Here is a 15811-nt window from a genome sequence, read left to right on the forward strand (position 1 = left end):
ATGATGGATTTTTGTGTAATTTTCATGGCATTTAGATGCTTTTACTCTCCTTCATCACTTCTAGAAGATTCTTTGATGTAAATGGTAAATATTTAATGCATGGATAGGTTTCCTAAGTTTTAGAGGCAAGTTGTTTTGACTGCCTATTATCTAGTGCTCAGTTTAGAATTAGTTGAAACAGCTCCTAGGAAGCTGAGCTCGACCCCTAGAGGTGGGGAAAGGAGTTAGATCATCTATATTATGCCTTCTCTTGCTCATTTTCATGGTTGGACTTTTGAGGGAGAAGCTCCTATTGTATATTTTACTTGTATCTCTACAATTTGAGGAAAAGGAAGACCAGGGTTTTGCAGACATCATTGGGATTCTTGTGGACTCGTGTTGATGGTGTGTTCTCTTATTGTAATTGTAAGTGTGTTTATGTGTTCCATCTCTTTCTTTACTGCAGCTTATTAAACAAATGAAGTGATAAAGTTTGAATTCATGCTTGCCATGCTCAGCTTTCAAATTTGTTTAATGTTTATGTTTTCCACTGTCTAGAGAGGATTCAAAGTCATTGTTTGCCCTCTTTAGCTTCTCTTTTTTCTTCCTTGATCATCCATCTCAGTTAAAGGCATCAGCACAAACTCCTACCTTGCCCCAAAGACTCACCTGCAAAAACTGAGCTCAATCCCCGCACCCTGAATTGCACTCCCTCCAATTGCCACCAAAAACCCCAAAAACTTTAAATCAACCTTCCTAATCAGTTTACTAGCCTAATATCAGTGTTAACTTGTTGGTCATCTCACCCCATTGAAAATTTGCCGAGATAGACTGGAGAGAGCCTTCTCATACCCCGTAGGGCTAGCTACGAGGTGAAATGGTTTGATGTTGCCTTGAAGGTTTACCTTCCTCAGCCTAGGGTGAAATCTCAAGCGCTAACATGTCCTATAATGGATATTTACATATTTTAGATTTTCTGAAGTATTCTACCGCATTTATGAACTTTGGTCATAACATTGGTATCATAGCTATTCGATTCTTTGGCCATTCAACTGCTACAGGGAACTAGTCTGATCCGACCTTTGGTCGTCAATCTTCGCCAACCTTCTTGTCGTTGAAATTGAAGCATTTCTCTACACAAAATTTGGAGTTTCTCCATTGCTTTTAGCCATAAAAAAAAGAAAAAAGAAAAAATTAAGAACTATATTGAAAAAAAAGTAAAAACTATATATATATATATATATATATAACAAATAAAAAAGAAATAAAAAAGAGGAAAGGTACCCGACGAACTGTTGCAATTTCTCGCCACTGCTACACGTCAACACCATCGTCGGCCATCCGACGACTGCCACTGTCCACGCCTCTGAAACATTTGTGCTCCGCCACTGAGTATTCGTCACCAAGCACAACAACCCGCCGTTGTATCAACTCAGCTGCAACACTGACTGTCTTCCCTGCCCCGTTGTCTCACCTTGTCTTCTGCCGCCACCGACCCCTGTTGCTACTGCATGACCTGCCAACACCTTAGACGATGCTATCACTTCCCTGGTTTGGCCACTGCTGTTACTTACTTCGCCACGAGTCCATACCACTTACTGCTGCTCTCTCGTACATTTCCAAAATCATACAATAGCAATTGTTGTTATTCCGTACAATGTCTGCATGGTTACAAAAATCCTTTGACCAATTGCTGCGCATGTGAAAGTGAGAAACGTAATATTATTGCTATCATTTTTTGCACATTGTGTTGTTCGTACACTCGCCCGCTTTATCACCGGAAGGCACAATCACCAATCAACACGTGACTTTTCGTAAGATCACGTCTGGTCATTACTAATTTCTCTAATCTTTCCTTAACGAAAGGGCTTCAAGCAAGACAATTCAATTATATGTTGAAAGGTAAAAAAAAGAAGGAAATATAATATTATATTTTTTATTCTAATTATAACAATAAAAAAAATGGTTTATATTAAAAGGAAACAAATACAGGTATTTAAGCTACTTATATACGAAAAGACAAAAGGATTATACATTTCAAGAAGTTAAAAATAAAAAAAATTGAAAAAGTATATTACCTTAAAGAATATATATATAAGTTATATTTTATATAGGAAGCAAGTATTGAATTACACACTGATGGTATAATGAAGAATTGGGTCTCTCACACTCTGTACATCCACTCCTCATTATGAACGATATATATAAACTTATTAATGAAAGTATCATTTGACGAAATTGTTGACAAACGCAAAATGGATTCAACCATTGACAAGAAGGAAATGAAATCTATAACGGAAAAGGAAGGAAGATTTCTAGAAACTTCATTATCTTATGCTCCCGTCCTATTTAGAATTAAGGGGATTCTTGTAGGAAAAGATTTTACTATTTCTATCTCTCCCATTGAAGAAAAAAATATATATAAACCCTTACCTTGTTAACCAATTGGTGGTTCCCGAGTCAAATGTGATCGAAAAATTAGACCATTGGGATAAAAGACAATGACATAGCCGATTTATAATTAAACATTGGGGATTATACATTTATATTGCAATTCTCAGTTCGATCCTTATGGAGTCATCAAGGTGACAATATTTTGGCTTCACCCTGGATGGAAACTCTAGGGTCTTTCATCCTAAATACTAAAAAGAAGCTTTTGACATTTTTCATACAAAAAGAAAAAGATAACACTACAAGATGTTACATTGAAGCCAAATTTAGTAACACCAGAAGACATCCAAGATATTTCAAAAGTGATTTTTCAAGAAGGTAAAAAAGTACTACAAAATATGCAAGGTGAAATTGACAAAATCACCGTTGACAAAGATGAAGAAGTTTCTTAACTTAAAGACCATAGTGAAAAATTACTAACGCAAATTAATAAGCTTAAGAAGGACAAGAATGTGAAAATTTCTAACACGAAATTCTACTGCAGTAACTGATTTATTTCACCTACTTATATCTCACAATAAGTTATTTACAAACCCTTCAGTAAACATTAAAATAAATTCTACTGTAGTTATCACATAATTACATAGAGAAAATAACAATGATATGCAAGCACAAGAATCAATCACATCAACACAGTTGTTTTTGGACAATTGTCCCCGGAAAAACCCAATGTGGGAAAACCGGTGCAATAGGTGAGGGTTTTATTAATCTTCAGCAACAATCACTTTACAAGGAATGATTCCACAAAAAACCTGAGACACTTCTGAAAGAAAACACCCGAGACAAAGTTTCTCCTCCTTCTAGAGAAGTTCTGACACCCTGGAAACCCTTCACCCACCGCTGCGTCACTTCTGCGTTAGTCTGCATGAGGACTGCATCCACAATGGTGTTGTCTCCCTGCTCTTCCCTCTGTGCTGTCTCTCGAATGCCCCGCGTCACCTCCTCCTCAGTCACTGACTGCTGTTGATGTCCTCCAATTCCTTCACCATGCAACTCTCCCTTTGAAATCGAACTCCTCCTCCTTGAGAATCGATTAACCTCGGGGTACTGAGTATTCTCCCAGTGTGTCTCCAAATGAATCTCAAGTCTTCTCTTATACTTTTCTTGTTGATGAATCAACGACCGAGATTAAGTTTCTAATCAACGACTAAGATTAAAACAGACTTGATCCTCGTCCCTTAGAAGCTTCTCACCCATATCTTTATTAATACCCATTAATATTTTTATTTTCCTAAGTTTAGGCTTAGGAACCCATTAATATGAATTTCTCCAAATGATTTCTGGGTCATGGAGATTTCATGAGTTCTAGCCCCTCCATAATATTTTGGAGCTAGAGCACATCCGATGCTACCCAAAATCAACACTCCCTCTTAGCGAGGAATGTGCTCTAGCAATACTTCCCAACAAAAGCATCACACTAATCCACGACATCGGTCCTCTGCGCCGTTGATGCTCGGTCTATTGCCCCTCATCCACTATGCTGCTGCGACCTGTATTGCTGCCCATGACACTGTAACTGTCACTGCTACATCTGTACCACAACTCCCTCTGAATATGCTGCATCATGCTGCCCATAACACTGTCACTGCTAACTGTTGCACTGCAACTCCTTATACTATCTACTTCTGCTACCGAAACAGATTCTTCACCATCCCCATCTTCTCCCTGAAGTAAACAAACTTTGTTCTTCCTAGGGCCTTGGTGAGAATGTCTGCCACCTGTTCTCTTGTTGGGGTGTACCTCAACTGTACTGCCCCTCGTTGGACACAGTCTCTGACAAAGTGACACCTGATATCAATGTGCTTCGACTGATCATGAAAGACTGGATTCTCAAAGAGCTTGATGCAACTCTGATTATCACACAAAATATTGGTTGCTTCCATCTTTCTCCTGAATAGATTCACAAGCAATTTCCTAAGCCATATGGCTTTGCACGAAGCTGTGCTAGCTGCCATATATTTAGCTTCAGCTGAGCTCAGAGCCATGAATTTCTGTTTCCTACTACGCCAGGAGGTCATTCTTGATCCAATGCTGAAACAGTACCCAGTGGTACTTTTCTGATCTATTGAACTTCCAGCCCAATCTGCGTTAGTGAACCCACTCAACCTGATGTCATAGCCTTGGGTGTACATTAGTCCATGCTGGACTCTTCCTCGTATATATTTGAGAACATGCTTGGCTACTGCCCAGTGTGCCCTCTTTGGTTCTACCATGAATTGATTGAGGGTGTTGACAACATAATAAATGTCTGGCCTGGTATTGACCAGATACATCAGGGACCCTATGAGCTGCCTGTACAAGGTGGGATCGACTTCTTTATATTTAGATGCATCAATCTTCTTCTAGTTGGTGATCATTGGAGTAGCCATAAGTCTACAGTCCTGCATTCTAAATTTTTTCAAAATCTCTGTGGCGTATCTCCCTTGCCCAAGGAAAATTTCACCCTTCCGCTGCCAAACTTCCAACCCCAGAAAATAATGCATCTGTCCCAAATCCTTCATGTCGAATTCTGTGGCTAGGTTCTCCTTGCAATCTTTGATGAGCCTGGATAATTCTGTCAGAAAGAGATCATCCACATATAAAACCAGGATTAGAGGCTCATTCTCTACAATCGGATAGTAGAGGTTAGGATCCACGTCACTCTTGACGAATCCCATCTTTTGCAACTAGCCATCAATTCGACCGTACCACGCTCTAGGTGCCTGTTTAAGCCCATACAGAGCTTTCTTCAATCTGCGTACATGAGATTCTTTCTCATGTGTCTTAAAATCCTCTGGTTGTTCAATGTATACTTCTTCTTCTATCACCCCGTTCAAGAACGTTGTCTTGACATCCATCTGGTGAATCTCCCACCCCATTTGAGCTACAAGGTATATCACAAATCTAATAGATGTATACCTAGCTACTGGGGTGAAGGTTTCTTTGTAGTCTATCCCTTCCTTTTGAGCAAACCCCTTAGCCACAAACCTGGCTTTGTATTTTTCTACACTGTCATCTGCAACGTATTTGACTTTGTAGAGCCATCTCGACACTACAACTGACGTGTCCTGAGGTCGAGGTACCACTTCCCAAACATCATTGACCATTATAGAACTGTATTCCTCCACCATAGCATCTACCCATACTTGATGTTGAACGACTTCCTGAAAATTGGAGGGTTCTCCAACTTGAGCTACCAAGGCTTGGTATCTGTCTGGCTGTCTAGGCTCCCTTTTCTCGTTCCTAGGCGCCCCGACAAAATTCTCTACATCTCGAAGTATCTATCCAAGTTCCTGGATCGTTCTACCTCTGGTAGTGGGTATATCTATTTGCTCCTCCCCTCCCTGAGGCTCCTCCTTTGAAGTTTTGTCTTTAGGAGAAATACTAGTGGTAGTTTCTGCTGGTCGAAGTGGCTGGACCAACGGATCATCCTTTGACTGCTCTTCGGAAGGCATTTCTCGGGATTTTTTGAAGGTTCTGTCCTCCATGAAATTTACATCCCGTCGAATTACAATCTTCCTATTCCTCGGAAGATAGGCTCTATATGCCTTAGCATTCTCGCTATATCCTACAAGATATCCTTTCTCCGCAGTCTGATCGAATTTGTTCCTCTTCTCTCCTGGTACATGGCAGTATGCCAAACTCCCAAATATCCTGAAATGACTCACCTCGGGCTTCTTATTGGTAAAGACACTCTCCAGAGTAATCTTACCTAAAGCCTTGTGAGGAGTCTCGTTTTGGATATACACTGCTGTGTTGCATGCCTCTGCCCATGGAAACTTGGGCATATCCTGATCATACAACATTGCCCTGGCTACTTCAACAATAGTCTGGTTCTTCCTTTCTGCTACTCAATTCTGCTCCAGATTATAGGGGTTGTCCACTCTCTTCTGATGCCTTCACTTGCGTAAAACTCAGTGAAGTCCTTGTCGATGTATTCTCCACCATTGTCTGAGCGCAATATCTTTATCTTCTTTCTTGTCAGATTCTCAAGTAGAGCCTTGAACTTTTTGAATCGACCAAAAACCTCATCCTTGGTTTTTAGAAAGTAGATCCAAGTCTTTTTGGAACGATCGTCAATGAAGGTGACGAAATATTCGGCACCACTAAGAGCTTTTTTGGACATGGGTTCGTAGATATCTGAGTGTATCAATCCCAAAACACTCTTAGCCCTATTGTTGCTTCTGGAAAATGTTGCCTTGGCGTACTTGCCTAGTGCGCATCCTCTGCATACATCATCTCGTTTGGTACTTAATTCTGGAACTCCTGATACTGTTTTCCCGAGAATTCTTAGAGCCCCATGGTGTAAGTGTCCCATCCTCCTGTGCCATAGTTCATTCAAATCTTTATCCCCACTGCTGCCTATCAGTGCCATTGGAGATTCTAGCTGTAATCTATACAACCTGTTACTTCTGATTCCAATATGGGCCTTCTTTTTCCAACTCGGGTGTTTGACATATACTTTCTCCTTAATGAAGAAAATGTCATAGCCCTTGTTTTGAAGCTGAGATACAGAGAGTAAGTTCATCCCCAATCCTGGCACATGTAGCACATTGGTTGCTCGAAGCCGATCCTCTGCTTCTGTTTGAAAAACTACAGTACCTCTACGTACGGGGGTACACTTTGCCTTATTTCCCATGGTGATCTGAAAGTTCATCCTTTCTTCCTAATAATTCGAAAAACATTCACGTATTCCTATCATATGCCAGGAAGCTCCACTATCTATATACAAAACCTCAGAGGAGGCAGAACTCGCTAGGCAAGTGACTTCTTCTTCCAGTTTGGAAGCTAACATAGAATAATCGTGATCGATGTTCCTCGTGCTCTCTTCTTTCTCTGGAGATCTGCGTGAGTACCTCTGAGTTGATGCCTTGGCATCATGCTCCTGACTCATAGCAGATTCTTCTATCCCATTGCCCAATCTCTGCTTCGATACCATGTGAAAATTTCTAACATGAAATTCTATTGCATTAACTGATTTATTTCAGCTACTTATTTCTCACAATAAGTTATTTACGAAACCCTTCATTAAACATTAAAATAAATTATACCCTAGTTATCACATAATTACATAGAGAAAATAACAATGATATGCAAGCACAAGAGTCAATCACATCAACACAGTTGTTTTTGGACAATTGTCCCCGGAAAAACCCGATGTGGGAAAATCGATGCAGCAGATGAGGGTTTTGTTAATCTTTAGCAACAATCACTTTACAAGGAATGATTCCACAGAAAAACTGAGACACTTCTGAAAGAAAACACCTGAGACAAAGTTTCTCCTCCTTCTGGAGAAGTTCTGACAGCCTGGAGACCCTTCACCCACCTTTGCGTCACTTCTGCGTCACTCTGCGCCAACCTGCGTGAGTACTGCGTCTCCAATGGCGCTGTCTCCCTGCTCTTGCCTCTGTGCTGTCTCTTGAATGCCCTGCGTCACCTCCTCCTCAGTCACTGACTGCGACTGATGCTTGCCTCTTCCTTCACCCTGCGACTCCCCTTTGAAATCGAACTCCTCCTAGAGAATCGATTTCCCTTAGGGTATTGAGTATTTGCCTGGTGTGTCTCCAAATGACTCTCGAGTCTTCTCTTATACTTTTCCTGTTGATGAATCAATGACCGAGATTAAGTCTCTAATCAATGGCTAAGATTAAAACAGACTTGATCCTCATCTCTTAGAAGCTTCTCACCCATATCTTTATTAATACCCATTAATATTTTTATTTTCCTAAGTTTAGACTTGGGAATCCATTAAAAATATTAATTATTTTAATAACTCCTTATCCGGGTGGAATTTCTCCAAACGATTTCTGGGTCTTGGAGATCTCATGAGTCATGACTTCTAGACCCTCCACAAAATTTCGGAGCAAGAGCACATCCGATGCTACCCAAAATCAACAAAGAAGTCATTGGTAAACAAGGTACAACACCTTATTGAGAAGGAAGTGGCAAAATCTTTAAATGCAGAAATTCAAGTTGAAGAGAAAGGAATGAATACCGATCCAGTGAATATCAAAACTCAAGAAGAAGACAAGTCGGTTGAAGAAAAAACACACTCAGACGTTGTAGTTCAGTCAATGAAAATTTTAAGTAAAGATCTGTAACCAACTCAACAACATCAATACTTGACGTAAATCAGGAACTTGCCACATACTCGATAAGGGAAAGTCAAAACAAAAGAACTCTTTATCGACATCCGAATCACAAGATTAGACAACTCAATCAATCTACATCTTTGTATCACTCGGAACATAAACAACAAACTTCTGTTCCGAAGAATACTAAAGTTTGCACAATTCAGTCCAGTGATAGCAATTCATTATAAATTCCCAAGGATCGAAAGATACCACAAAATATTGATTTTGGATGGGTAGATCCCTTTTCAGTGCGACAATTTTGTTTATCACTCAGATGATCCTATCATCATGTATCAACAAAGATGACAATTCGAAGAACTCCGAAAGATACGAAAAGATTAAGAAACAAATGGCACACCTTGTCAAACAATAAGCTTTGAGGATACAACTTTTTGAAGAGGAAGACAATGTTATGAATAAAATATATATAAAAATAAAAGTAAATAAATATAAATAATAACAATCATAAATAATGAATTATTAACTAATAAGTAGTATTGAAGATTCATGTCTCTAAGGACATGACCATTCGTGAATGGGTACCTACCTAAGTATATAAATGGGACCCTCATCATCTCATATCTTATATCTTCTGTGCATTGTTATATAAATATATTTGTCCTATAATGGATATTTACATATTTCAGGTCTTCTGAAGTATTCTACTGCATTTATAAACTTTGTTCATAACATCATCCCTGGCAGTCTAAATCATCCTTTATCAGCATGTAATGATCCATCTTTTGGCACGTTCGGCATCTCAGGCGTAACACTGATTGCAAGGATCAATTCCACCATGCATAATATCTTCAACGAACTTCATTCAGTGACCAGGCCCTTTAGATTATAAATACTCCGATACCAGATAATGAAAAAATGGGGAACATGTTAAAGTCTACACAACACAAGGGTGGGTGAAGAAGGAAGTTTTTTAAATATTGGAAAGCATCCACATCTAACCTTGGTTGGTCTGATCGGATAACACAAAATAAACAGATACAAGACCTCATTAATAGTGAGAGGTTCGTTGAACTACCAAAAATCCTAACCATAAAACCTAAAAATCTCATCCCAAATCACCATTAATTTTCTAATATTTACAATGATTTAGTGGATTTTTGGATCATTATAGCTAACAGTAGCAATACGAAACCCAAGTATAGATATTTTGCCTGGATACAATATTGCAAATCATCACTGCAAATAGGCTCAATGGGTTCTCTTGGATCTCTCTTTTGCACTTAGCAAAAGTATGAACCCCTGAGAGACTAACATGACTTGCTAGAAGGTTACTGACAGTAGTTGCATAAGGTATTTTTACTCTCTTTTTTATTTGCCTTTTTTTTTCAAATCCTTATTATCTCATTGTAGAGGTTTCCTACTATCACTATGTCTAAATGAGTTTCATGTGCAGGGGATGAGTATAAGGGGAGTGCTTTCTGCCTTGTCTGCTGCAGCATTAGTGCAGGTATAAAGTCAGTTTGCTAAGCCTTTTATAGTTTTGCATGCCATACTCAACATGAGTCCTGCACTGGGAAAGTGCTTCAGTAGTTTTCTTTTGACTGTTTAAAGAGTGTGTCCAGTTTTCATTTGGTCTATTTGACAATGCATAGGACATATGATATGCAGGTTCTATTTGGCTTTCCATTTCTTATTTCATATCCTTTTGAATATCTATCAAAAGCCTTCGACCTTGGGCGTGTCTTTATCCATTTCTGGTGAGTTTTCACTCATGATTTTACTGAATATTATTTAATATTCTGCCATGAAGATGTGTGTGGATGTCTATCTTTGATTCATAGCAAATTCTCACAGATTAATTCCCGAGGTTTAAGTGCATTTGTATATCTTGTGATATAATCCAGATCATATAGTGGTGTGTTTTTCATTTTTCCTGTAACGTGATTAATAAACTGTTGGAAAATATGGTAGCCATTGTCGGTATTTTCATAATGAAGAATAACTGAAAATTTGAATTTTGATTTTTGCCTCCAAAATCTTCAAGTTGGCCTCATATTATTTTAGGCTGGCTGGGCCCCTTAGAGGCACCTATTCGACCCTCCTTGTAAAGTCTATATATTGGAGATCTTGTTGAGAAATCTAGGGCATGAATAGTTAAAAGATTTCTCTGCTCGATAATTGCTTGTGATATAGTTTTACTTCTTAGCTTATAGTCTTTTCTTTGTTATGTTATTATTGTGTTTTTTTCATCAAGACAATTACCAATGTGCACAATAAAAGACAAGTGACACAGTGTGTAGGCTTGTCAGCCAAGGCCAAAACCTCTCACCTCTTGAGAGGAAAACCCGATCAAAGTTCTTCTTCTAGATCTTCAATTGATGAATACCAAGACCATGACAAAGACCTTTGACTCAAGTATCCTCCCAAGATCCTTGTCACTAACCTTGATGCTCTGCCTCTTCTCTTCCTCGATTTTCTTCTTGATCTCCAATTGCTCTTCTTGGCCTCCTCTAGAGAAACTCAGTCTTTATCCTTCACACTGCTTCTTTTTGGCTTCCCCTAGAGAATCTCGGTCTCTAGTTTTCACACTGCTCTACTCGGCTATCTCTAGAGAATCTCGGTCTCTAGATCAGAAACCCTAGTCTCTATACTGCTTCTCTTCAGCCTCCTTCTATGCAGCAATAAGTTCTCCTTTGATCTTCTCTTGATGCCTTCGGTCCTTCTTCTTTTGTGCGCAAAGCTAGTACCCCAAAAGAATACTTCCTTCCTTCGCTATACCTAGAAGAATCCTTTCTTCACTATCCCTAGAAGAAACCTTCCTTTGCTATATCTTCTTCACACTTCTATTGTTGGGCTCTTCTTCGCACTTCTTTTTGATCGAATGCTTGTCGAGTTGCTTGCCTCTAAGTGAGGCCGAGTGTGGCTATATACACACTTCATTGCATGTCCTTAGGCCGACATGATCACAAGTAGTTAGGCCGACTTTTTCTAGCAAGTTCTTCCATCGTTATAGGCCGACTTGAAGAGGATAAGTGACAAGGTCTTGGAGGATACTTAACATAGATAAGTTTGACCTTTTAGAAAGTGTAACATGACTTCATTACATGACAATGACTCTATCATTTTATGACTAGATGACAAATAATTCCTAAAGACTCTCAATGGGAGTCTTGACTCAAAAACAAAATCCCTTGCTCATGAAAGCCATGGAGCAAGTCAGTACAATAATTTTATTTTTCTTCTTTACATCTCATTACTGTTGAAAATAGCAACAAGAAATGCTAAAAATAGAAATGCTATAAATGGCGTCTCAGGTACCATCGTTAGAAATAGCAACAAGGAATAATAAAATAGAAATGCTAAAAATAGCATTGCTATAAATAACATTTCGGGATAGATTCCAATTTTAATTAGTCCCTGAATTAAAATTCGAATTTAGTCTCAGCAGCTGTTTGAAAAATAATTAATTAATTCATCTTGAGTTAATTAGTTGGAGAAAATCAAACATGAAGTCTTTGTGAAGACATGCAACAATTATCCCTTTGATTGAGGAAGTTATCCCTTAATTAAGGAGATCAGGATCAGGATTAGTTAGCTCAGGTAACTGAGTTAAGTCCAGTTAGATTAGTTCCAATAGTTTGTGGCACTGATTATGAGTTCAGTTAGTTAATGCATGCATGCATGTAACTAGTGTACTTCAGATAACTGAATATTCTCTCATAAATAACTCATGCATGTCAGTTCAGTCAGAGACCTAGTTGAGATCAGAGGAAGGGACAATGTACTATCAGTTGGAGGAATTTTCCTATAAAGGAAACTCATCCATGCAGAAGGAATTCATCTCCTTCAGGATTGCGCAGTTATTTCAGAGGTCTGAGCAGTGTGTGAGGGATTATTACACACAGGTGGCAGCTTGAGGACCTAGGAGAAACTGTACAAGGAAATAGGAGGCTTGGAGGACTGAAGGAAGGCATATGTTGTGTCTATTCAGTCTATGAGCAACATTGAGGGATTGTATTGAGAGCTGGATAGCTTGTGAGTGAAAGCTTTGTGTAATCTAGAGATATTTCCACTTGTATGATAATATAGAGATCAGGGTTTTTCGCTGAGGCTTTCCCAGAGTATTCTTCTGTGTTTCATGTGTGATTGAATCTTCTTCTCTGTTATATGTGTTCTGTTTGATCTTGCTCAAAATCAATTAAGCTTCTGCAAGTTTGATTGTAGAAGTAGATTAAGTATTTTGCTTTAGTATATTGCATAATCAGTTTAATCTATAGTCAGAATTTCTACATGGTATCAGAGCTAGCTGATCTATAGAGAAATTTCTACAATTACATAAAATCATAATTACATGTCATTATGAAGACCGAACCTAGTTACACTTTTCAACATTCCCTCTTAACTAGGGAGGTATTCATAATGGTACTTGGTCGTTCTCAATTTGAAGAATTTCACATTGGTAACTCATTTATATAGCATCATATCAACCAACATTGTTACATAGCAAGGCCTTGACTAACAACTCCATCTCTCCATAAGATTTGAGCTCAATGCTGGCGAGACCAATGATTTATAGACACTCTCATCATTGTCTCTCTTGGAACATCCCCTACCTGGGTACTTAGGGTGTGTTCCATGAGGACTATTCTTATCTTGGACTCCCCAACCCTCAAAGAATATTGGTCCTCCACGACTACTCTTCTATTGGATTCCCTATCTCATCCTCAAAGAGTATCAGATGCCAAATAATTACCCAATCCTCCATTCTGTCTTCCCAGGTGAAGACCAAAATGATGTGTCTATCTCTCCCTCTCAAATAGGGAGGACATATTCCAATAAAGGAATGTACCTAAGCTCCCTCTTGGCTTAGGAATTTTCAAGTTTCTTCCAAGTAAGAAACTTCTTTCTCTTAACTAGGGACCTACAACAACTCCTCAAGTGGAGATGATGAGACAACCAACTGCTTGAAGAACTCTCTTCTTCAATGTCATGAGTTTCTTCTTTGTTGTGGAGTCTTCATCTTTTGCTTCTTTCTTCATGCCATATTTTTCGGAAGGATCTTACATCCTTCTATATGGTTTTCCTGGAATTCATCCACAAAACTTTCGTTTGGCAGTCCTACATAAGCCCATCCAAATATTAGTTCAAAAATAATAAATGAACACTTAAATCAAACGTTACCTTTATGATAGTCTTTCATCATGACATCTTCCTGTACGTATTAGCGTCCTGCATTCACTTAGACAGATCTCCCAAATATATCCATTGTCAAGGGTCTCCATTTTTTTTCCGACTCTTATCAGAGTCTTCATATCTTTCTGGGAGATATTCCAATCAACTCTTCTTGGTATCTGTTAAATTTTGGTATGTTCTATGCTTAGAGCAATTTACTTCAATTTTTCATATTAGCCCAATGACAATATTCAGATTAGCAATCACATCAACATGATAGTAAAGTGCAGATAGAACATAAACATAAACAGTAGAAGACAAGCCAAGACAAGAGGACACAAGATGTGGCACCAGCGAGGGACAAACCCTAATGTGGGGAAACACTTGATCAATTCTTCTTATATTCTTCAATAGTTCAGTAGAGAGAAAGAGATAGAGTACAATGATTTAAAGTCAATTCTGACTTGCCAAATATGAGATTAGACATCAGAGATCTTCATCATGAAGATGACATAATGAGGATGGAATATATGCAGCAGATGATAGGCCTAGAATAACTCAATCAATTACCCAGAATACTGAGGCTTTCCTTCAATAAGACTCTCCTCCCTTCGCTACTTCACTAATCATGACAAGGCTACTAATTAGACACCGTTCATATGCAGTAGGGACTGATGCATTTCATGGCAAACCTGGTCATTAGTTAGGACATGTTGAAATTTCTAAGTCTATTTGTTAGAAATCCTTCATGTACTTTTTGATTTATTTCTTCCTACTTGTTTTGTTAATTAACAAGTCATTTACCATGTAAACACTGAAAATAAATACAAGTACATGCTCAACACATACAAATGATCCACTGAAGGAAAAACAAGCACGCAAGTGACACTGTTATTTTTGGACTAATGTCCTCGGAAAAACCCAATGCGGGAACACCGGTGCAACTATCTGAGGGTTTTATTATTACGCAGTTTCAAAATACAATCTGGGTACTAGAAATGGCTCACCCAACAGAGAATGCTCTCGGCAGTAGTACCTCTCAGGCGGAGACAGATATTTCGGCTAAAACCCCGGATGTACAATTCCATAGATCTCAGCTCCAATCTGCCCCATGAAATCTCCCAACGTCAGCCTCTAGGGTTTGCGTCAGCGTCTCTGGCCCAGCGTCAGCCCAACGTCAGCCCAACTAGCCCTACGTCAGCTTATGGAGGCTCTGCGTTAGCCTCTGGAGCCTCTGTGTCACCCACGCTGGCTTTCTCTGGCACTGTGCAACCCCTGGTTGCCTCTGCGTGGCCTATGGCTAGCTTCTGCATTGATGCTCCCGGTACCCTCTCTGCCTCTTTGCTTCTGTGTTCACTACCCCTCAGTTGCAACTTTGATCACTCCTTCAATTTACTCAGTAAACCCTGCCACAGAAAATCGAATTCTTGATCAACTCGGTGTGTTCTCCAATTGACCCTCAAGCCTCCTCTTATACTTTTCTCATTGACAATTCAACGACCGAGATTAAGTCCCTAATCAACGGCTAAGATTAGATCTGGCTTGATCCATGACTTTTGGACCATTCTAACTCAGTTTTATATTAATTCACATTAATATTTTATTTTCCCTAAGTTTAGACTTAGGGACTCCATTAAAAATATTAATTATTTTAATATCTCCCAAAGTATTTAGATTCTGCCTAAACCATTTCTGGGTATTGGAGATCTCGTGTGCTTTAGCCTCTCCACCAATTTTCGTGGCTAGAGCACATCTGATACTACCCCAAATCAACACTCCCTCTTAGTGAGGGTTGTGCTCTAGTAATATTCCTCACTGAGCATCACCCTGATCATTCGGCATCGGTCCTTGTGCTGATGCTAGGCCTGCTACCCAACATCCTCTGTACTGCTGCATCATGTATTGCTACCCATGGCCCTACGACTGCCACTGCTGCATCTGTACAACAACTCCCCTCTGCATCCGTGCTGCTGCCCATGGCCTTTGCCACTGCCATTGCTGTATATGCACTGTAATCCCTCTCATCATGTTGCATCGTGCTGCCCATAGCACTGCCATTGCTAACTGCTGCACTGCAACTCAGTTACTGAGAAGTAAGTGTTGATTTGGAGTAGCATCAGATGTGCTCTAGCCAT

At 39.3% G+C, this 15811-nt stretch overlaps 1 protein-coding gene across 2 annotated transcripts in view; it reads left to right on the forward strand.

The window, feature by feature from the left end:
* LOC149265997 (dol-P-Man:Man(5)GlcNAc(2)-PP-Dol alpha-1,3-mannosyltransferase-like) overlaps positions 1-15811 on the forward strand; it is a 319649-nt gene that overhangs the window by 159471 nt on the left and 144367 nt on the right. For both annotated transcript variants that reach the window (XM_089429926.1, XM_089429922.1), the window contains 2 exons: positions 9958-10011; positions 10173-10261. In XM_089429926.1, coding sequence (XP_089286052.1) covers positions 9958-10011; positions 10173-10261 — 143 coding nt within the window. The remainder of the gene's footprint in view (positions 1-9957; positions 10012-10172; positions 10262-15811) is intronic.

Source organism: Pinus tabuliformis, chromosome 6 (genome assembly GCF_031772625.1).
Source record: "Pinus tabuliformis cultivar Carrire ecotype Pingquan chromosome 6, CPIR1, whole genome shotgun sequence".
NCBI classification, from domain to species: Eukaryota; Viridiplantae; Streptophyta; class Pinopsida; order Pinales; family Pinaceae; genus Pinus; species Pinus tabuliformis.